We start from the raw sequence: 23,131 nt of genomic DNA, 5'->3' as shown, positions 1-23,131 counted from the left end.
AAATGATTAATACAGTTATTCACAGATTTCTTCTTGTATAAATTTAGTTTGCACTTTACCAATGCAAGCCATAGGTGTTAAAAATGTGAAGTGTCTCAGTATACAAAGACAATTCTCTTAAAGCTAAAAATATGTACAAGTATTTCTCCTTAAATACTGGACAGTAAAAATGCTTGCAAAATTAATGGTGTTCAGTTAAAAGTTTGAGTTGCACTCTGACTTTGATAAAGCAGTTGGAAAGTCAACAGTCTCTTTGCATTCTCACATTCTTTATTTATTCCAGATCGCTTTGGAAGGTGCAAATGTAATGCAAACTGTCATTTCACTTCAGTGAACTTTTTCCTCTCATGACAGTATGCATTGGCCCCAGAGAATTTGAAAAACCGACTGGAGGATTTTGTGTGAAGTACTTCTTGTTTTGCAAGAGGCAATGGGAAAATATGCATCCTTTCCCATTCATATCTTTGGGTTTAGAAAATGCTATGTAACAGATGCTCTCTAGTTCGAAAATATAATACCAGTTGAGCAGAAAATCTTATCCTTGCATATTGTATATTTTTAAAAATATCTAATTCTCAGTGTGCAGACAAAAAAAAAGGAACTATTTTTCTACTATAACTTTCTTAAATTTCATTTGTCACATGCTTTTTAAAAAGAAATAGAGCTCTAAGAGAAAGAGAAAAGGAGAATTCAAAGTCTACTGGATATACTAAAAATATATGTACATTTGTTCTTAATTTGCTAAATGTACTTCCACACAAATTCTAAGATATGTTCACTTTGATAATCTTATGTCATGATTAATTAATTGCCTTAATAGACAAAAAGTTAATATCTTGCTCTGAACATTATTGAAATTGTGGTTATTGTGCTTTAATCACAGAAATCTAGTCATTAATGAAATAACGATGAAGAGTTTAAAGATTATATGTGTGCTTCTGATAATCTTAAAATGAGACTAATTCAGGAAAAAAATGTTTCATGTTTACCAGATGCCTAGAGAATGTTTTGAAAATGTTAGTTGTGTTTGTTATGTTGAAATTGTAAAATGATAGAGAGGACATAATATGGCTTGCCTTGTTACTCTCACATTTTTGGTTAGTATGCACAAATAGCTTCATATTTCAGAGAGAAGAATTATAATGTTTAAAGTTGTACTTGCAATTTTGGACATTTTATTAAAGACTTAAACTTATATATGAAGAACTATAAAAAAATAAACAATAGATACTTTTTTTAAAAAAAGCATTCAATTATTTCTTTGCCGTTTTTCTGTTGAGTAATTATCATTTTAAAACTTTTCCCAAACCTCTTCATGTCTTTTTAATTCCCAAGTCCCAAAATCATCAATTTGTTTTTCCTTCTGATGAAAGAAATGTCCTTCTGGGATCGGCTCCAAGTGGGGAAAAAGACACTGGAGACATGGAGGCTGCTTGGAAAGATGGTTTATTGTTGGACAGGGCCACATGGCTTGAGCCCTGAACAGAAAAGGTGATCACATGCTTCAATGTTGGTGGAGAAGAAGAGAAGGGCTGAAGGAGGGGCTTGCTAGGCTTTTTATAACCTGTTTAGTCCTACCTCTCTGTTTCCTGTTCTTGTGTAAGAAATGAATTCTGATTGGTTGTCAGACTCCCATAGGGCCATGCAGGGGCAACTCTCTGGGCTGTGTTTTGAATTCAGATTTAGCTGAGTTCTCAGATGCCATGTGGTCAGTTGAGTAAAGGGCCAATATTATCATGCCTTTACTCCCATCCTCCCTGGGGCTGCAGTGGAGAAGTCTTTATTATGTAAAAGGGACTAGCTTGGCCTTCTTAATACTCCATTAACAGTGGGGATGGGCAGGAAGCTACAGGCAACTATTCTGTCTTTTAAAACATGTTTCTTTCTTTTCATATCCAGAGAAATATTCTGCCTTTTCAATATTTCCTAGGATATTTCATTTTTCTGGGAGAGGGCTGGATGATAACTTCCCACACTTCTTTCAATGAAATGTAGTTACAGGTTTCCCAGCCTTTAAAAAAAAAAACCTGTCATTTTTCTCTCTGCTGAAACTTGTCAGCTCCAGCATTTTTGCAAGTCTAGTTAATTTTATAATCCAATCTTCTACTGTAGGCATCTCATTGTTTTTTCAACTTTACAATAATCTTGACATCATTACCATATACAATAAAATTTCCCATATTTATTTTCTAATCCCTTGTCCATAAAACTTAGTAGAAATAATTCTGGTTTTGTCATGATGTTAGTCCACCTCTTTTGCATCACTATATGGATTTGTACCCCCTTTTTTCTTTCTTTTTTTAGACATCCACACGGCTGTTTTCCATACCACTAAACAATAATGTCTATGGCAAAACACAAGGGAAAAGCTACTGCATCACCCTCTTGGGTTTCTTCATGTGGATTAGGTGTGACAAAGGATGTTACAATTTGACTCTCCTTGGGCTCCGGGAATAACTGGATAATCCCTCAAACAATGGGGTTTTTTTTTTTCTGTAGAAATGGGGCATTCCTTAGATTCCTAAGGAATCTAAGACTTTCAGAGATAAAATACCCCACTCCACCCCCATAAAGTGGCCCACTTTATGTCCTAGCTCAACTATTTAATTTAGGGCAATTTGTTATTTCTTGGCCTTAATAATGAGTTTGGTTTCCCTAATGCATTGGACCACCTGCATTAATGTTCCAGATATCGTTCTCTGATGGTTGAAAAGATAATCAGATCTTATTTTTTTTAAACCTTTCTCTTTATTTTCATTTTCATACACTCACATGTATACTGTACATAGCCAATGCCATACAGCATTAAACAATAATTGCATCAATTCCTCTTGTCAACAATGCCCCAGAAGATAGAAACCCAATATAACTCTTCCGCTCTCCATACACTTCCTTCTTCCATCACCCTCCAACTTTCTATCTTCCCTCCATCATCCCCCTCTACCCTACTTCCCCTCCCCCTCTACCACTCTTCTCTCCACATCTACTCCCCCCCTTCCTTCTCACCTTTCCCTCTCAACCTCTCTCCCATCCCTCTCTGCCCATCTTTCTTCTTTCCCACTCCTCCGCTCCTTGGTGTATTTCCGCTATATGTCAATATACTTGGCCTATCCTATTTTTAAAGAAAAGTTAAGAAAAAAACAGTATACATATGAAGTCACATTACATTGAGATCTAACACATCTTGTCTAACCTAATATATATCCATCCCTCCCCCCCCACCTCCTTCCCCCCCGACTTCCCAGAATCCGTACACAGTATAGATTTTTAACAAACACAGTCTAAAATATATTGAGAAGAAAAGAATAAGAAATTAATAACATCTCTACATTGAGCTTAGCTCCTTCATGCTAAGCTAGCTTTAAACAACTTAAATCATTCCTGGTCTTAAGCATAGGCTATCTGGAATTTCTTAGTCCCGTATTTATTTTGTATATAATCAATCCATTTTTTCCAGTCTCGTTTATATCTCTCATTTGAGTGGTCTTTAAAATATGCAGATATTTTAGCCATCTCGGCTAAATTTGTGACTTTCAATGTCCATTCTTGAATTGTAGGCAAGTCTTAATAATCAGATCTTATTAATATCACATAAGAAAGTCATTAAAATCCATTTGCCAGTCTTTTAAAGTTGTGAAAACATTCTGAAGATGGAGATAACTTGTGATGCATGACAGCAGCTGGTTTCTTTTCTTTTTCTACCAAGGGCTCTTTCCGTTACCTTTTTGTGGAGTCCAGGTAGAAATACAGTATCTGGCTGTCTTAGCTGCTCCACCACATCAGCAGTGGGATAAATAAACAGTAAGCCTGGCTCTGTTTTCTTAGATTCTCAATCGACCATGGAGAAAACTATTCTGCCCTACTCATCAAGCATAGCAACCAGAATGCCTGGGTAGACCCATGCACTCCTAGAGAATCAGTTCACTCCCACTCCCTGCATCTCCTCAGTTTTCTTTTTAAATACTTGTGTAGCTACGGGGCTGCTGAGTAGTCCTCCGTGTGCTCCATATCTGGAGATGACCAGATTTAATTTATTTCTTAGGCATACGGGCCACTTCATTTGTAGCTGATGCTGAGAACTCCACTTTTATAGTAGTGGTTAAAACAATATCAGAATCGTTTTAATAATCTCATTTGAATGTGATATGAAAGTAATATTATATATAAACTGCTTTCTAGGAGATCATCTCCACTTCAATCTCTGACCAGTCCTGCTGGACAGGCAGAGATATTGCTGGGAGCAGGCGATCTCAATGATAGCCAGGTCCTAAGCCAAAATTAATATATTCTATGGATACCTTAGCATATTTGCACTCCTGCTAGGGAGCCTCCTCCTGTATGAGTATCAAGGCAAGAAACAATGACATGTTTTCTATTCCAATCCACGGCAAAATCTCCAAAGGGTGTCTACTGCTGGTATTAAGCACCATCAAATATTAAGGCTTCAGGGTATTCATGAGCCAGGCTTCAGTCTGGATCTTAGGAACTCTATGTCATAATTCAGCTTTTCTACCTTTTCTTTAATGTGATAACAACACTTCCATACTGCTTGGACCTTGATAATCTGTATTGATCTGAGGAGCAACATCTGATTTCCTGGCTCAAATATGTTCTTATAAGGTGCTCTGTAATAGCCCTGAAAAATCCTCTACTCTTGGAGGATGTTCATCTCTCTATAAACAAATCAGGTCCAGGTCCCATTGGTGAAGGCATAACATTTGATGCGCCTTAGGAAGCATCCCTTTTCTGTCATTATGCCTTTCTTGTGGAATAGCCTTTTCCCTGGATAGGGACAGCCCTGATTCTGCTAGACTTCCAGAAGGCAGTTTTTCCTTCTCTTGTTCTATCATCTCACCTCAATTTTTAAAATCCTGTGGACAGTCTTTCTACTTTACCTTCCCTCACCTCCTGGGACATCTTTGCGTCACAGTATGCAAATCACAATGAAGCATTCATTCTACAATTAGCGCTAAGCATTGAAACAGGATTATTTTACAAAATTAGTGCAATTCAGTAATTGCATTCAAGAGACTTTATGCCAAACAGATGGACAAAATCAAAGAAAAGCATACTTATCTCCTCTGAGATAAAGCAAAGAGCAAACCTTTTAAAGTTTACTGTTTGCTTTTTGGAATAAAATTTATCCCAGGTTATTTTTAGGGCCTGGAAAAGAAAATCTCCCTTCCCAGCATTAAGAAACCCCAAAGAATCCATCCACCATTCAGAGGCCAAGGAAACCACTAGCATTTCACAGTATGTTACCAATGAGGCCCAGAAAATGCGAAACAAGGCAAGATCTTCCTCCTGCAAATCAACATCTAATACTCTATCAGCGCTGCTTCCAAGCTCTGCCTCTGGCTTTAAAAAGTGAGAGAATTCATTCATCTGCAACAAGCATTTAGCCTTTTTCATCTCTGACCAGAACCTCTGCGTGCCAGTTGCCAGTATGTTTCCGTGGGAATAGTAGTTTCATCCCTTGGGAAATAAAAGTTAATATTCCAAGCAGATGACAGATTAAACTGACATTTGGATTTGATTTAACAGCCATGTAGTTTTGTTGAAGTTGCATCAGTTGTTCAGCTGATTAGAAGCTAGCTGCACAAGTGGCCACTGGCCTTTATATATGAAGCTTTTTAGTCTATAAAACTAATGTACCATTGACTTTTAAAAAGTTATGCATTCAATCCTTATAAAAGGACTTGTAGCAGGCAAACTCTAGGACTGAATTAGTTTTTCCCAATGTGCTTGATGCCCAGCAGGTGCATTCTTACTGTCCCTTCTGGAAGATTTAATTGGCTCTTCAGAGATCTGGCAGATCCGATTTTCAGCTGCTCTCAGAGATAATCAACTCCATAAGTCAACTACCAGGATCTCAAGCAACTCCAGAAGAAGGAGAGAGTGAGGAGAGGGATGAGGCAATAAGCGGAGTGAAAACAGCAGGATGTCTCTGAAGAAGCCTTAAGATCGGATATTTCAACTGCTGGATCTGTCAGCACATCCAATGGCAAAGAATTCTTTCCTGGATATAATCAAGACTGAAAGAATTAATTCTAACCTGGAGATCAAAGGCAGAGCTTTGTAGGAAAGTGGCGTGCAGAGCTCCAAATCTAAGGTACATTTATATTCTTGCTTTTATCATTAAGAAAATATTGGATGATTATTAATACATGGAGTTTCTGTGGAAGTATATATGGATTTTGGCTACTGTGTGATTGAATTCTTTTTTAAGCCTTATTATTTGGGGAATATTCGGCTTGTTAAATGAATTCTTCATTGAAGGAAGATTTTTCCACAAACCTGCTAACATGTAATAGTCCAGAATTCAGTTTGGTACAGAATTTGACAGATAGAACTAAAAGGAAACCACAAGGGTGAAAATATTGAAAATTTCTAAATACACAGTAATTGTGTTCAGACCAGGGGAATAAGCAATATTAGCTATATTAACTATACGATAAATCAGGTTAAATACTTTGGCAGTGAATAGCAGAATTTTTCCTTGGTATCAAACTATGTTTAACCTAAAGAAGAAAATGCTGGGAATGACATGATAGCTATCTCCCAATACTTGAAGTGCTGTCATTGGGCTGTCAATTTATTTTTCAAAGCACCTGAAACCAGGATAAGAAGTAATGGGTGGAAACTCATCAGAGGGAGATCCAACCTAGAACTAAGGAGAAATTTCCTGACAGTGAGAACAAATAATCAATGAAGCAGCTGAGTCTCTGGAGTTGTGCATATTCCATTGCTGGAGGTTTTCAAGAAGAGACTGGGCAACCATTTGTCCAGGATGGAATAAGAATTTCTGCCTTGGGCAGGGGGTTATGTTAGAAGACCTCCAAGGTCCTTTCGAGCCCTATAATTCTATGATTAATAGGTGATTTTTCACCTATAAGTGAAGTAAGGTGAAGTTTCACCTTACAAGTGGTACCTGTAAGTGGCACCAAATCTTACACTGTTTGGGAACACAGTTCTCAAGTGTAAGTCATAATAATACTCTAATATTTTTACTTAAGAGGGGAGTAACACGTTTTTTTACCCTTTCCTCTATACTGTCTGTATATGGATAGTTTGTATCAAAGTCAGCTTTCAACTGCAGCTCCTTGTTTGACTCAATTACCTGCAGAACCTGCAGTTTGTTGACTAGACGCAGCATAGGAATGCATGAGGAATACAATGCTAGTCCTATATGTTGGTCGTGGTTGAGATTTGTTTCCATTCTGCTGGCTAACCACCTGAACATAGCACTGCATGTGTATTTGAAGCAAGAGTGATAGCATTGGCATCTGCTTTCTTACCCACTTGTAAAATTCCATTCTAGTCCTTCTATGCATGCCTTATTGTTGGTTGCTAGTTCTTGAGATATGATAGCAATTTCTAAATATTTAAAATGTCTTAAGTATCAACAAAAACTGGGGATGTTAAGAAGACCACCTTGTCTTCCTCACACCCACTGTTCAGCAGGAATACCCTTTCCACACCTCCTTTCCCTTTGTAGAGTTTTCCAGAGTTGTGTCCATCCAACATCCATGCAAACCATATGTTCTTCAGGAGAGTTGTGGTTTTGCTTTTTTGCTTAAGATTACACTACAGTAATAGTAATGGCCCAACTTTTAGTCCCCCAAAATCATAGGTATACTTCAGAAGTGCTAATTTAAATCAAAACATTTTATTTTAAACTTAATGTGGCAAAATTATTCTTGGTACGAAAATAATCCGCAAACGTAGGAATATAATAAAGTCTTGATAAAAGGACTTTGAGTGTAACATGTAATGTTTAATTAGTAATCTGCATCCAAACTTTTAATGCAAATAGTCTTTTTGCTATAACATGCAGGTGGCTTATAGATTCATGGCCATAAACTAAAATTGTATTATTTTCCATGCACTGCAAAATCATAATGGCTGAACAGAATTTTTTTTTACTTTATTCCAATACTGTATATTATTTGAATCATTTTGTTTTCTCTTTTCCTGTTTCGATAAATGTGATTCCGTAACCTTTTATTTCTTTGATATCAGTTTCAATATGACTGGAATGCACTCAAGGCAAAATGCTTCATCCCAAGATATTAATCTTCCTCACCACCAGGCAGATGGAGACCCTTTTGCATCAAAACTCTCAAAGGAAGCTGACATAATAGCTGGAATTTATTTATTAATAATAGGTAATATTGTTCTGTTTTAGCTATTGTTCTGGTAGGAGTTGTTGAAATATATGTAGATCTGTTTTGTGATAAGACTTTGCTACTGTTGATTTAAATTTGAATTTTATAGAGTAATGTTTGTTAGATTCTTTGTCCATAACCCATAAAGCAGTACTGTTTGAATTGTACTCAGTCTTCTGGGAGGATAGAATTGCCTTTTAAAAGAGTTTTGTGATGTGTCATGTTCTATTATTGCATCTTCTCAGAAAATATTGGCCAAAGTTAGAAATCTTGTTACCAATTCCTTGGGGATGAGGCAGATATAACAAGGGAGCGAGGGAGAGAGAGGGAGGGAGGGAGAGGGAAAGAGGGAGGGAGAGGGAAAGAGGGAGAGAGAGATCCAAATCTAGGGATTTTTTTTAGGAAGATGATGAAAGTTAATCAAATTTGGCTTGTTAGCTAGCATTTTATCCAGTCATATATTCTTCTAGGAGCAAAGTTATTAGAGGAACTGGTTGAATAATTTTTCTACACTCTTACTCATCTCTCTTTTAGTCAAAAAGAAGAAAATTTGGCCAGCCATAGCTCTTTCTTTCACCTTGCTGATGTGATAAGACTTTACCCTTCTGTGCAACCATAGGGTAGGAATTTATCAGAAAAGCAGGACATTGAGACAAATTGAAATAAAGATTGTACTTTTGGAGAAATTATGTTTGCTGGATTCCAATGAGCTGTTCTACCAACTAGTCCCAATTAATTCCAATAGCCAAACTAGAGGCTCCAAAAAGGGAAAATGCAGAATTTCTAGGTATTGTACAGGTAGCTATGACCACAAATGAGCTCAAAATTTCTGTTGATATACAAGGCAGTTGTTAAGTGAGTTGTGCAGTCATTAAATGAATCTGGATTCCTCCACTGTCTTTGCTTGTTGGAGGCCAGCTGGGAAGGATACAGATGGTGATCATATGACCTTGGACAATCATAACTACATGCCAGTTGCCAAGTGCCTGAATTTTGATCACCTGGCCATGGGGATGCTGCAACAGTCATAAATGTGAAAAATGGCCATGTTTCTTTTTAAAATGCCGTTGAAGCTTCAAATGGTCACTAAATGAATTGTTGTAAGTCAAGTGCTACCTGCACTCCGACATGAAAGGAACCTCTCCATTGCCACCTGAACAACCTCCATTGCCATGGACATTTCTCATGGAAAAAAGAAAAAATGCTCCACATGCAACTAATGAGCATCATCCATACATAGACACATATGTATACACATATTATAAAGAAGAGGAAGAAAATACAATATCTTTGAAGGACTATTGTAAAACATTGATTTTTTTAAACTCAAGATGCATCAGAAACTGTGATAGTGTATGTCATAACATGAGAGCTGCGGTGACGCAGTGGTTAGAGTGCAGTACTGCAGGCTATTTCTGCTGATCAGCAGTTTGGCAGATCGAATCTCACCAGGCTCAGGGTTGACTCAGCCTTCCCTCCTTCCGAGGTGGGTAAAATGAGGACCCAAATTGTTGGGGGCAATATGCTGACTCTATAAACCGCTTAGAGAGGGCTGCAAAGCACTATAAAGCGGTATATAAGTCTACGTGCTATTGCTATCACTTGCACCCTACTTGGGGCTGTTCCCTGAAGACTCTTTGGAATTGTATACAGCTGTTCACAATGCAGTGGCATGAGTAGCAATGGGTCTATTGCATTGTTTCATGAGCTGCACTGATTACCGGTCAGCTTCTAGGAACTATTCTAATTTTATAAAGCCCTTCATGGCATGAGGCCTGGTCAGGCAGAGTGGATGCTTTCCACGTCTCATCAAGAAAATAGGGACACCTTGCAAGACCCAGGAAGTGTGTCTCATTAGCCCCGTAGAATGGCATAAAATAACTCCCATCATTCAAAACATCATTTAAAATATGGTTGGAATTGGATGGTTGTGAAGTCCCACAGTTCCTTTGCTTTTTTTTTCCTCAGTTGTGTGTAGTTTTCCAATTAATGTTGGGTTTTTTTTCCTCTCTTTCAATTGTAAGCAGCCTAGAGTCATTAAGAAGTCAGGCATCCTTGAAACTGAATTAAATAAGTTTTTTAAAATTGTACAGATCTACAGTTCTCTCCTCTGAGCTCATTCTAGCACAGTAAAACAAATTCTTGGGGATCATGAGCTCAAAAGCATTTTGCTTCTTTGGTAAAGTTGTTACTCTTTCCCTGTAATTATCACACATCTCTCCTTAGTTCAGAAATTCGTTCCCCTCCATAGAGCTGCTCCCCTTCTATTGACTGACTTTTTTGAACTACTTGCCTATCTATTTCATGGGAGAAAGGGAGAATAATGTTTGACTCTAACTGTATTCCGCTTCTGGAGGAAAGGAGAGATACAAAAATTGTAAATAAAATATAGGAAAGAACATATGAATATGTGTGATGGAGATTTTTTTAAAGCAAGTTCATCTTTAATAATGTAGTTGTTAGGGCTTTGTCGTGTTTTGGATGCAATTCCAAAAAGATGGTGCCTGTTATGCTTTTAAAGAGAGAGAGAGAGAGGGAACGAGGGAGGGGAGGGAGAGAGAAGCATCCTTTATTCTGTGTGAGGGAGAGAAGGAAATAAATATATAGAGGAGGTATACATGAAAGACAGTGATAGAATATTCTATTCCCAAACTTTGGTTACAAAGAAATATAGCTTTTCAGAGGGAGAAAAAGGTTTCTGGGTTTGCTATAGAGCAGGGCTGTCAAACTCCCACCCCACAAGCCGGATGCATCACATGCTGGCCATGCCCACACCCAGTATCACATGCTGATGCGTCACATGCATGCATCACATGCTGGCCATGCCCACACCCAATAGCAAAGAGAGAAAAAAGACCCAATACATCACGTGATGACATATCGTGATGACTTGAGTTTGACAACCCTGCTATAGAGCATTATTGTTTTCCAGATCTTTTAATCCTGTTTATCTCTTTTAAGATCTTCATGTTTTAAAACTGAACATTCATTTCTAGGAAAATGTCTTCTATGTCCATTCTGATAGCACTCTTGTTGTCGAATTTTACTTTATTGTAGGGATCCTGTCCACTTTAGGCAACGGATATGTTATTTATATATCTATACAACGGAAAAGGAAGCTTAAGCCAGCAGAGATCATGACGGTAAATCTAGCAGTCTGTGACTTGGGAATTTCAGGTAATTTCACTTTAGCTCAGCTGAAAATGAAATTTGGGGGTCCTGTAAGCGGCATCTAGGCCTGTACTAGTTATAAGCAAAATATCACCACCATTTAAAAAAAATTTCTGTGTTTACAAATGATTAATGCCAATCAGCATGGAAAATAATCATTGAAACAATGCATATTTTAGATAATAATCTGGAGTTTAGTAAAGGCAGTATTACAGTTGAATGCATTATACATCAATCAGTTTTCATCAATCTGGTGTCCTCCAATTTAATGGATATACACAAGGCTTAGCTAGAAATTTTAGAAACTATGGTCTAACACAGCTGACACCAGAATGGGGAATGCTGTTACAGAATATAACAATATGTGAATGATCATTTTTAAAAATATATAAATAATACTGTACAATAAAATTGATTGTTATTCTTTCTTCAGATGTATTGATCATTTAGTCAATTGAACCTTACATTTAATAAATTAATGATGAATAAAATATGATCAATTTAAAAAATAGGAATGTTCTGCTAATTTGATAATTAAAGACTCAATAAAATAAAGTGAGAAAAAAAGTTAATTATAGCAGTTATTTTCTAAATACAATTATTTGCAGCTAGTAACAAATTTATTCATGTAGTCATGTATGACTCTTTTATATAGTCAAAGAAAATCTTAGCTTTCTTTAATTTCAATAAAAGTGATTAAATATAGTACAGTCCCTCCATTTTGTATATTAAATGATATATGAATTAGATTGAAAGTTATGAAGCATTTCAACATGTGTTGAAATGTTATTGATATCATTAATACTACCAGAAAAGAAAAATTAAGGAAAAACAGACTTATGCAAAGATATATTCAGTGTTTAGCAGAAGCACTTCTACTGATGGAAATCTGGAAATCCCTGCTTTCAGGAGCAGGTTTCAGGGTATATAATAAGAACACCCTTGGGTGGAAATAATATCACTTTTGCTCACTCAGTCTGCTTATCTCAGTCTGATCTGATCCATTCCAATCCAGTGACTTTTCAAATGTTGAATTCAAATCTATATAGCATGTTGTTGTTTTACTTCTTTTGTGTGCTACATTCTAATATGGCTATATATAAACATTAGATATATCTCAGCAGAAACAACACTTAGGTAGCATATATCTTTATGACCTACAAAACATTGGCTGAGGCAAATCTGCCATTCGCTTCTAGGCCTTTTGACTAAGATCAAGTGTTGTGTAGCCATTCCACTGTCCTCTGTCATAATATTCATTACTTTGTAAGATGGCCTTCACTTTAATTTGCATATGTTACGGTCAAAAGTAATGTTTTCCCACCTTTTAGTTATGAATGGCGATAAACTAATTGGAAGAACCTGAAATAGGTACAACAGCTCATGTAATGAAAACATCTTGATCTCAGCAATTTCTCTCAACTTTGAAAGCTGAAATTTACCACTGATCAGGAAAAGGCTTTTTAACCACTTCTTCATTGTGGTTAATCCTATTGAAGAAAACATCAATTTATATGTAGAAAATCTGGAAACTAAAATGTTTGGTGGACATGTTATAGCTGTTAAATTAGATTTTGAAAAATATCTGCAATATTTTCCAGCATAAAGGCTTATAACCTTCCCTGAACTGTGACTAGATAAGGAAGCAATTATCAGTACCTTTTAAGATTTGTTATCTCTCTTCAGTTTGAGCTTTCCCGCCTTCCTGCCTTCCTGCCTTCTGTCCGTCCTCCCTCCCTCCTTCCTTCTCTCTTTGTCTTTCCTTTCCCCTCCCACTCCCCCTGCCCTCCCTTCCCCTCTCCTCCCCTCTTCTCCTTTCTTTCTTAATTTTTATGTTTCTTGAAGGGGATTAAATGCAGTTTTCTTTATTCTTTTGGACCTTTACCTGCCTCTGTTGTTTTTTTTTACAGTGGCAGGAAAGCCATTTAGTATCATTGCCTTCTTCTCCCATCGTTGGATCTTTGGTTGGAGTGGCTGCCGCTGGTATGGATGGGCTGGCTTCTTCTTTGGAATTGGAAGTCTCATTACCATGACTGCAGTCAGCCTGGATCGGTATTTCAAAATATGCTATTTAGCTTATGGTAAGTTGAAACTTATATAAAACTTTTCTCTACCCTAAAATACAACATGTCCTGATAATAAGACCATGCCATATTTTCCTGTAAGCAAAAATATACACCCTCCCCCAATAATAAGCCCCCTGGACAACCCCCCCTCCAGCCAGACAGAACGCCACTCACCAACCTAGTGATATCCCAAAGTCGCAAAGCCGCAGGAGCTGGGGGGAGGGGGGGGGCAAAGGCGCTCACATTGCTTGGCGCCTTTGGGATACTGCTAGGTTGGTGGGTGGCGCTGTGCCCAGCTGGAGCAGGGGGTTGACGGACAGCTACTCTCATGAGTAGCCACCCGGCAATGCCTCTTTCCAGCCGGGCAGAGCGCCACTCACCGACCCAGTAATATCCCAAAGGAGCTAAGCCATGCAGCGCTCTGCCCGGCTGGAAAGAGAGGTTGAGCGAGCACTTGTTCTGCCTCCAGCTCGCGTGCTTCCCTGCCTCACCATGCCCAACTCTCTCTGCAGGGCTGGGCCAGGGCACCGCCGCGGCCCCACTGCTGCCACCGCCGCCATGCTCTGAGCATAACCGTCTTCCAAACTCCGGAGATCCTCTGCCGAGTCTTCCGACAGTGGCCATTCTGGGACTACGCTCTGCCGGAAGACTTGGCAGCAGATCTCCAGAGGTTGGAAGCTGGTTATGCTTGGAGAATGGCGGCGGCAGTGGGGTGGTGGTGGGGTGGCGGCAGCGGGGCGGTGGTGTCGCGGCAGCGGGGCGGTGGTGGCGGGGTGGCAGCAGCGGGGTGGTGGCAGTGGGGTGGTGGCAGTGGTGACAGGGCCACAGCAGCGGCAGTGCCCTTGCCCAGCCCTGCAGGGACAGTTGGGCATGGTGAGGCACACAAGCTGGAGGCAGAACAAGTGCTCACGCAACCTCTCTTTCCAACCGGGAAGAGCGCCATGCGGCTTAGCGCTTTTGGGATATTACTGGGTCAGTGAGTGGCGCTCTGCCTGGCTGGAAAGGGGGATTGCTGGGTGGCTGCTCATGAGCGTGGTCACCTAATGATGGATTTGTTGCGCTGCTGTGACAGTGCAACACAGCTGTTTGCCCCTGAGGCTGTTCCTGGCTCTTTGGGCGGCCACTCGCAAGAGAGCAGCCACCCGGCAACCCCAAACCAATAACCCCCCACCCGATGATAAGGCCCAAGCAAAATTTGGGGGTGGTCAAAAGAAAATAAGAACCTGTCTCATTTTCGGGGAAACACGGTAGATCTCTTGAAGTTTGCACTCCAGGGTTCCCAGTCAGCTCTGTGAGCCAATGTCTGAAATATATCCATACTTGAGTGATTTATCAGGCATTAATTACTACTTTTTCATTTAGATTGAAATTACAAATTGTCCATCTTTGAATTCCTAGACATTCTTTGACTCACTACTTCTCTTCTGTGTGTCTGCATATATATGCATGTGCAGATATAATTACAGCTGTGGATGTCCATAGTATGGTAGTCCTTGAGATGTGACTATAATGGGGCCTACCTATTATGGTCATATGTCATGATGACCGTTAAGTGAAGCATCTCACCTAATGACCCCCCCATCCTTGCTCTTCCCAATGAATCATTAAACAAATGTGCAGGTAGAGCATGAGGTGCATCAGGAGAAGGTCCTGGGAAGTCTAGCACAGACCTAGGCCCACCTGTCTCATCCCTCTCAAGGCCTCTCTCAACTCAGGAGACACCCTGTGCTCTGCTTCCCATTCCTGGGGTCCCCACAGGGCTTTCCCACTCCCTACCAGGTCCCCATTGGCCTTAAGGCTGATTCACACCCACCAGACCCCACACACTCCTCCTCACTTAGTTTTTGAAGAGCTCTGGAGCCTTCCAGAGTCCTGGAATGGGTGGCTCTGTTGCGCAATAGCATAACGCAATTCTGGAACTGTGCCATATGAGTGAGGGACACACTGCTCCATTTTGCTACCTAATGCAATCTGGATAGAAAGCTAATGAGGTCTGTATAGGCATCTGGAAAACTCTGGGGTTTTGAAATGTGTAGCTTACTCCCCAGACCTGGATAAAATGTTGAAAAGCAACACATATCATATACCTCCTGTGTTGCTCTACAAATTTTGCTCTAAACAACCTCAGTAACATGCAAAGTTGAGGGGTGGGGATTACGGTGCTGCATTTTCAGACTTGCACCAATGTAGGATAGTATATTAGTACTATGCTTCATTGTACTAATGTGGCACAACCCTGATCTTTCAGTCAAAACACGCCAGTGACGTGCGGTGAGGCTTATGCCTGGTGAGGCTCAGCTGGGCATCCTTTTGCGAAGCCTCGGTGGTGGTGGGGGGAAATTTGCGGCCTCGGCGGTGGGGGGGGGGATTTGCATCGCGGGAGCCGCCAAGCGCACGGGTCTGCAGCAAAGGCGCTTGGCGGCTCCCACGATGCAAAGTGCCCCGCCGTCCACCCGCTGACCCGGCCTGCGGCCGCTGCTTCTCCAACCTCCGCTGGTTGAAGTCTCGGATCGCCTCTGGGGGAAAGCTGAGTGAGAAGCGGAGCGAAGCTTCTCCGTGGCCTCCTAGCGCTGCGCAGAACCTCTGCGCAGCGCCGGGAGGCCGCGGAGAAGCTTCGCTCTGCTTCCCACCCAGCCTTCCCCCAGAGGCGATCCGGAACTTCCAGCGGCGGAGCCTGGAGAAGCAGGCCAGGGCAGCGGGCGGCAGCATCGGGGATGGTGGGGCACTTACTTTGCATCGCGGGAGCCGCCAAGTGCCCAGGTCTGCAGCAAAGAGGCAGCCTCCTCCTTCTCGCTCACTCCTCTCTCCTCTGAAGCACGCCCCGCCCAACGTAAGCATGCTCAAGAAGACACAATTGGCTGCTTCCAAATCAGGAGGCGGGAGAATTAGTGCCTCTTTTCCATCTGAACTTCTTTGCCTTTTAACTCTTTATTAACTTTTAGAAGGCGAAAAATTCCTTATGGAAAAGAGGCCCCGAGTTCTCTCGCCTCCTGCTTTGGTTAACACTAAGCAGACACCAAGCCACTGTGACCTGGAATCTGGTAGCAACTATCTTGGCTTTAATTATTTTTAAAAAAATATTTAAATTTCTTTTCTTTTCCTGAGGAGAGTGGTGAGGCTCCGCCTCCCTTGCCTCTAGTGACTGCACGTCCCTGAAACACGACATTCTCAAAACCTTTCCTAGGAAGCATTGGGGTGTGTGTGTAGTTTTACAAAAAACATAAGTGGATGCATTCATGTGTATGGTTGATTGTAAGGGCGAACAACCACAGGGGCACTGCAGCAACTGTGGGATTGGGTCATAAGTAGATTTTGAAGGTCTGCCATAACTTCAAACTGCCATTGTGACCATTCATAAATTGAGGATACCTGTATGTCTATAGTTAATCAATTACAGCTTCAATTTTCTCTCTTAGGAATCTGGTTGAAGAGACACCATGCTTTTATATGCCTAGGGATTATCTGGTCTTATGCTGCCTTCTGGGCCACGATTCCCTTTGCTGGCTTGGGGAACTATGCTCCTGAGCCCTTCGGCACATCCTGCACCTTGGACTGGTGGCTGGCTCAAGGTTCAGTGGCAGGGCAGGCATTCATTCTCAACATCCTTTTCTTCTGCCTTGTATTCCCAACTGCTGTGATCGTGTTTTCCTATATTAAAATAATAGCAAAGGTCAAGTCATCCAGCAAGGATGTAGGTCATTATGACAGCAGGAATCAGAATAGCCATGAAATAGAAATAAAACTAACTAAGGTAGGTGCATACAATCCTAATTTTTTTTTTTTTTGAATAGATGGGAAGACTCAACAGAAAACTGTGCATGAGAAATAAAGGGATATTTGGGCACCCAGTGGGAAAATAAACTGATCTTGACAAATCTACCCCACTATCCGCTGGCCTACTACTAGCCTTTCACTTCAGGTCTTTGCGCCTTTTCACCTAGAATCTGGCTTAAAAGTAGCTTTTGAAAGGAACATTAGTCAGATGTTTTTTTCTGGCAGAATTTTCTTTGGCAGAGTTTTTCTTGGGGGAAAAACAAGTCAATTCCTTCTTAGTGTTTTAAACCACGAAGTTGATGGCACGATATTCAATTAACCTGAGAGCCTCCCCAGCCTCAATGCACCGTCACCAGCTATATAAAACTAAACCTTCTTCAAGCTGATTTGCAGTGGTGTAAATACATCACATTTGCAGCAGAATGTAGTGTCACACAATAGCCTACAGTATATATTGAAGAGATAGAAGATGAAGTGTGAAATGGGATGTGTGCCTTTGTTTGAAATTACATTTAAAAAGTTATATATATATAACTTTTTATATATGTATATGTATATGTATATGTATATGTGTATGTGTATGTGTATGTGTATGTGTATGTGTATGTGTATATGTATATGTATATGTATATATATATATATATATATATATATATATATATATATATATATATATACACACACACACATACATATATATATATATATATATACACATACATACATATATATATATATACACACATACATACACACATACATACATACATACACACATACATACATACACACATATACACATATGGCTTTGACATCACACATGAATGCAGGCTTTTAAAAAAAATTATTAAAGAGATTTTTTTACAGAATAAAATCAATACATTTTTTTAAAAAAGGAAAGTAAAAGAAAATAAAAGAAAATTAATAAGTAAATAAGAAGAAAAGAGAAAAGAAAATGACATGACACGAAATATACAGGACTGGCTCCCAACTGTCCTTACAGCAGTTATAAATATATTTATATTTCATTTTCTCAGGAATGCTGTTGAAGGAGAATTGCACACAGCTCTATAAATACACATTGGAGCACAACTGCCAAACAAACAACAATCACACATTCCCTGCCTGCAACTCTATTTCCCTCCAGTCGGCTCAGACAGAATTGGGCTTCCTCTTCCGCTGAATTCAGAAACTAAACTCTAGAACAGTGGTAGTCAACCTGGTCCCTACCGCCCACTAGTGGGCATTCCAGCTTTCATGGTGGGCAGTAGGGGTTTGCTGGAACTCTGCTTTATAAATTTTATAAAGTAAAGTTACTTCCCTACTTTATAAATTACCATTACTGTGGAACCGGTGGGCAGTTAGAAAATTTTACTACTAACAGAGATACAAACGTGCGCAGTAGGTATAAAAAGGTTGCCTACCCCTGCTCTAGAAGGCCTAAATGCTCCTGGCAAACGTCCTTTCTTCCTTCCCTTCCCTTGTTTGGCCTCAGCCATCCTCCCCTAGCAGGAGATGCAGCCACCTGCTTCCTGCTCAGAAGCAGCCTCTGTCACTCCATCTTCCCAAGGATCCCAAAAGAGCCCAGAATCCAAGGAAGGGAGAAGAAGGAAAAAGAGCAGGAGCTAGGAAGGAGGAGATAGAAGATGTGGAGGACAGAGGTAGCGGGAAGATTCTTATCCAACCTCAACCTGAGTAAGAGAGAAAGTACAGAAATAAGGCAAAACATTATTTCCAAATCCCTCTCCCTGGAAAAATAAAGTAGTAGTACTGTAAAGGGTAACACGCAACTTGATCGAAGGAAGAAGGTGCAAAATACAAGTTATTCAAGTAACCTAAGGGGGAAGAAATATAGAGGGACTCACATTCAGCACAAGTTAATCAGAAGGCAGAGAAACAGCTAGGATAAAACACTAGCATAGATGAACTTGGACTTAACACAATTGAATTAAAGAATCTGCTACACTGGTAATACTGCATGTGTGACAGGAACTGCCCATTTCTTCTTCCCATGAGACTATCCCTCAAAGGCTACACTGAAAACTGGTGGTTGTGTCAGTCCATGGCCAGGGATGGGTAGGCGAAAGGCAGAGGAGACATAGGCACAGTAGTGAGAAAAGAGGCCTCCAGCATGGAAGCGACAGGAAAATCTACTCCCATTAGTTCTGTTTCTCACATATTAATCTATGAACAAATTTTGAATTAAAAATATGTTTATTAGGTTTATTATTCAACTGGAGCATTTCAAATGGGCATTTTTTCATAACACACTAAGCTTTAGTGGGATGATTTACTAAGAAGTCAACTAACCAGATCCCGTGCCTTAGATAGAGCTCCCTTTGAACTTACCAGCTCCTTCAAACACTAATTCAATAGCAATCATATAGCCCTTTAGTGTAAAAAGAAGCAAATATTTCAGGACAAATTACATTTCTCTCCCCCCCCAACCCCCCTCCCCAATATCCAGTGAGATAGAGAATTCTAATTATCTTCAAGTGAATGTATTCTTACCCAGTTAAAATTTATTATTTCTCTTATTCTTCCTCATTTTATTTTAGAAAAAAATATTTAAAACGAATTGTTACCACTAATTACAACCTGATGTAATGAATGATTATATTATATCTGTTGGTGGATGTAAGATGTGGATATAACAAAGGACTCACTGTTTTTCCTAACACATTTATCCTGAATGAGGATAAATGTGTTAGGATTTAACCTGGCCATAGGGTCAGGCATGCATAATTTCTTAATACACCTCTACCCCAAACTTCAAATAGGCCACATAAACTAAGCACAGGTAAAGTGATTTATGTGGTTCTTTCTCATTCAGGAAAAATGTGTTAGGAAAAACAGTGAGTCCTTTCTTATAACCACAGGTTTCATCCCTTTCCAGAACAACATAAGAAACCACCAAGACCTCTTGCAACTTTAATCTCATTTGAGGTGGTTTCACTCTAGTTGCATTGATTGAATTTATTTCTCTGCCTTCTTTCATTCATTTTTTTTTTAGACTGAAGCCTTATGTGTACTTAGGAATAACTCCTGCTGAATCAAATAGGATTTATCTCAGAGGGAATATATCCTAGTGTATACTCTTGTTTTCCAATGATTGCCCTGGTTTTAAGAGGCCATATGCACCTCCCTGTCATACCAAATGGAAATAGGTGTTCACAAACATTCTCATTAATTCTGTGGTAATTTGCTCTGCTGATTGAGAACAGTCTCCAATAATACAATGCCTCCCATATAATAAGTGAATTATGTTTTGTTATATGGACATGGTTTGCTTGAGCAGGGGGTTGGACTAGAAGACCTCCAATGTCCCTTCCAACTCTGTTATTTCTCTTATTCTGATTGTCTTCTCCTATGTTATGCATTTCTTCCCACTAGGTGGCGATGTTGATCTGTGCAGGATTTCTAATTGCTTGGATCCCATATGCAGTTGTATCAGTATGGTCAGCTTTTGGAAAACCAGATTCGGTTCCCATAAAAGTTTCGGTGGTGCCTACTTTGCTTGCTAAATCAGCAGCCATGTACAACCCTGTTATTTACCAGGTCATCAACTGCAAATCAGCCTGTTGTCGGCCAGAGGCTCTTAGGCCACTGCGGAAGAAAAACTTGAAGAAATCCAGGTAGGGGTTTCCAAAAATGGCTTGAAATATTTGAAAGGCACTAGAGATGTCATGTAATGGACACATGCAGGAGTGTGAGGCAAAGAAAAAAAAGAGTCCATCCTCAAGAGACAAACAAGGAAATTCTTATCCTTCTTCTTTTCTTCACTGTAAGGGGGTTTCTGTCCTGGAGGTTGATTGTGAAAAATACCCAAGAAGATAAGAACGTAATATGGGAAGTGGCTACAGAGAAATCCCTCTGAGCTTGTTTCCTTTAAAAGTCTTTCTCTCGCTGAACATTCTCTCTCATCTTCACTCTGCAGTGGAGAGATTTCAGCAAGAACTTTTGGGGTAAGATGTAGGCCAGCTACAGTAACCTCTGATGAATGGCCTCAAGGCCCGATCCTAATGTGGGTCTTTGGAGAATGAAAAGCCCTCAAGCAACAGGAATGTACAGGACTCAAGTTTTGTCCTTTAAAATTAGGTGTCTGTTGTCAAGCATCTCCAGAAGAATTCCATATAAAATATCTTTCTTTCTTTCTTTCTTTTTTGCTTTTCCTTGCAGGCTCTATGTAGTCTCTACGGAAAAGTCTGAAGTAATGACTGAAACTCAACTGGATGTTGCCTGAAGGCTGGGAATCCACACCTCTCCAGCTGACCAGCCTGTCATATGTATCAATATATCAAAGATATATTTTTAAAAGTAACCATTTTGTTTGTATTTTAATTAGGTAAAAAGTCTCTGCATCATTTTACATATTTTAAAGCAATTACAATGAATACAAATAAATAGGTGTATGGTACATAGTAATAATATAGTAGACAACATAGCAAATTGATGCTTCGATTCCATATACTTTACCTGTTGATCCCTTGTCTTTCCTCTAAATGAAATGCTGCCAGACTGTCAGCAACTGTCACATGACACACAGAAGCAACGGATCTTTGGCCAAGAGCTGCAGAGCAGAGAGAGAGGCAGTTCCATACTTTCTGCTTGTTCCCTCCACTGGAATGGCCCACTTACTGCTTCCTCAGGACAGGAATGGAGGACATCCTCCGTATGGTCTGCTCTCATATTCTCCAGCTTCAGTTCAAAACTGTTGTTTTCAACCAGAGCAGTTTTCAGCTCTTCAGAGCATAATGATCTCGAGCGCTTTCTGCCATTCTAGTCGTAGTCCCAGTTCTGCTTGGCTGCAGTGCTTGGCATGTGCCCTCCCCTCCAGCAGCTGATCACATTTTGTCCTGGGCTGCTACTTTCTCAGCAATTTTAATAAATGCTATTTCTGTTAATCCATTGAGAGCCCCTTAAGTCAATGAGCCATCCTCAAGCCTAGAAGCTTACAATCCTTATATCTCCTGGTAAGCACTTTTTAGTTTCTGCCAGGCTGCGGGAATCGTGCTTCCCTTGCTTTCCCATCGTCTGCCCACAGTTTTCCATCCCCTTATGTTTTTAACTTCTTTAATTTACAACAAAGAAAATATTGTTGCATTTTGTTTCCATGAAACTGAACTATCTGACTGAACTTCCTTGCTAATCAAGTTTCTGTAGGCCTACATAAGGATCCATCCACTCACCCCAATTTATTCCCTGTTCTTTTTCATTGTAGTCTCAGTGCTATGATGGTACTTTAAGGGGGGAAATAATATAGAAAAGTGCTGTGTTAGATAACATAATGGGGTATGCACCCATAACAGACCACTGCATAGCCTTCCCTTCCATGGGAAAATGGGGAGAAGCAGGGGAACACCTGGTTGTGCAGGGCTTGATCTGGACTAAGCATCATCCCAGCTCTGGCAAATTTTTGTAGTTGCCTGAAGAAACAATCCCCAACAGCATGGGGGGTGGGGAAGCAGCTAAGGCTACAGTGCAAAATTGCCCAGAACTAATGGCTTTTAGCTACTGTCATATGAGAATCTACGCAAATATTAGGTCTGATATACTGTATATTATCAGGTCATGTTGGGAAAGGAAGTGGTTCAAATTGCTCAACAGAAAAGTGAAAATCTTGGCTTCGAATCTTTATGTACTTTTTTCATTTATTTAAATGTGTTTAATGCAAACAAAAGACCTGGTCAGAGCAGTTTTGTAAAATATTTTCACACTCAGAATTGGTACTGTCATATCAATTGTCAATATATTCCTCCTAACATAATTATACTGTGTATGTCTCCCTTGCTCTAATTTGGTTGGTGACTTGTGAGGAATAGGAGTAGCTCAACATTGGCCAAGACAGGCATCCTCCTCTAATGCTGTTAGACTGCACTTATCTTGCCTGTGCCTGGGGGAAACAAGGAAATGCACAAGGAATCACCATGTATTTAACAAAAGCTCAGTTAC

The 23,131-nt window shown here is 40.0% G+C and overlaps 1 protein-coding gene across 1 annotated transcript; it reads left to right on the top strand.

The window, feature by feature from the left end:
* The first annotated feature begins 8,029 nt into the window (after nt 1–8,029).
* OPN5 (opsin 5) lies at nt 8,030–22,469 on the top strand. The gene is made up of 6 exons (XM_087715155.1): nt 8,030–8,168; nt 11,226–11,345; nt 13,250–13,420; nt 16,822–17,156; nt 20,573–20,814; nt 21,359–22,469. Exons 1-6 carry the CDS (start codon nt 8,030–8,032, stop codon nt 21,420–21,422), a joined length of 1,071 nt encoding a protein of 356 aa, XP_087571281.1. The 3' UTR covers nt 21,423–22,469.
* The last annotated feature ends 662 nt before the right edge of the window (nt 22,470–23,131 follow it).

Source organism: Thamnophis sirtalis, unplaced genomic scaffold (genome assembly GCF_051295495.1).
Source record: "Thamnophis sirtalis isolate CommonGarterSnake01/CBP01778 unplaced genomic scaffold, rThaSir2_p1.2 scaffold_5, whole genome shotgun sequence".
NCBI classification, from domain to species: domain Eukaryota; kingdom Metazoa; phylum Chordata; class Lepidosauria; order Squamata; family Natricidae; genus Thamnophis; species Thamnophis sirtalis.
This window is presented reverse-complemented; position numbering and strand designations above follow the sequence as displayed.

Coding starts and splice junctions, on each gene's coding strand:
- OPN5 (XM_087715155.1), top strand. CDS start 8,030: ATGACTGGAATGCACTCAAGGCAAAATGCTTCATCCCAAGATATTAAT. Junction 11,346..13,249: donor CTGTGACTTGGGAATTTCAG/GTAATTTCACTT, acceptor TTTTTTTTACAG/TGGCAGGAAAGCCATTTAGT. Junction 17,157..20,572: donor TAGAAATAAAACTAACTAAG/GTAGGTGCATAC, acceptor TCTTCCCACTAG/GTGGCGATGTTGATCTGTGC.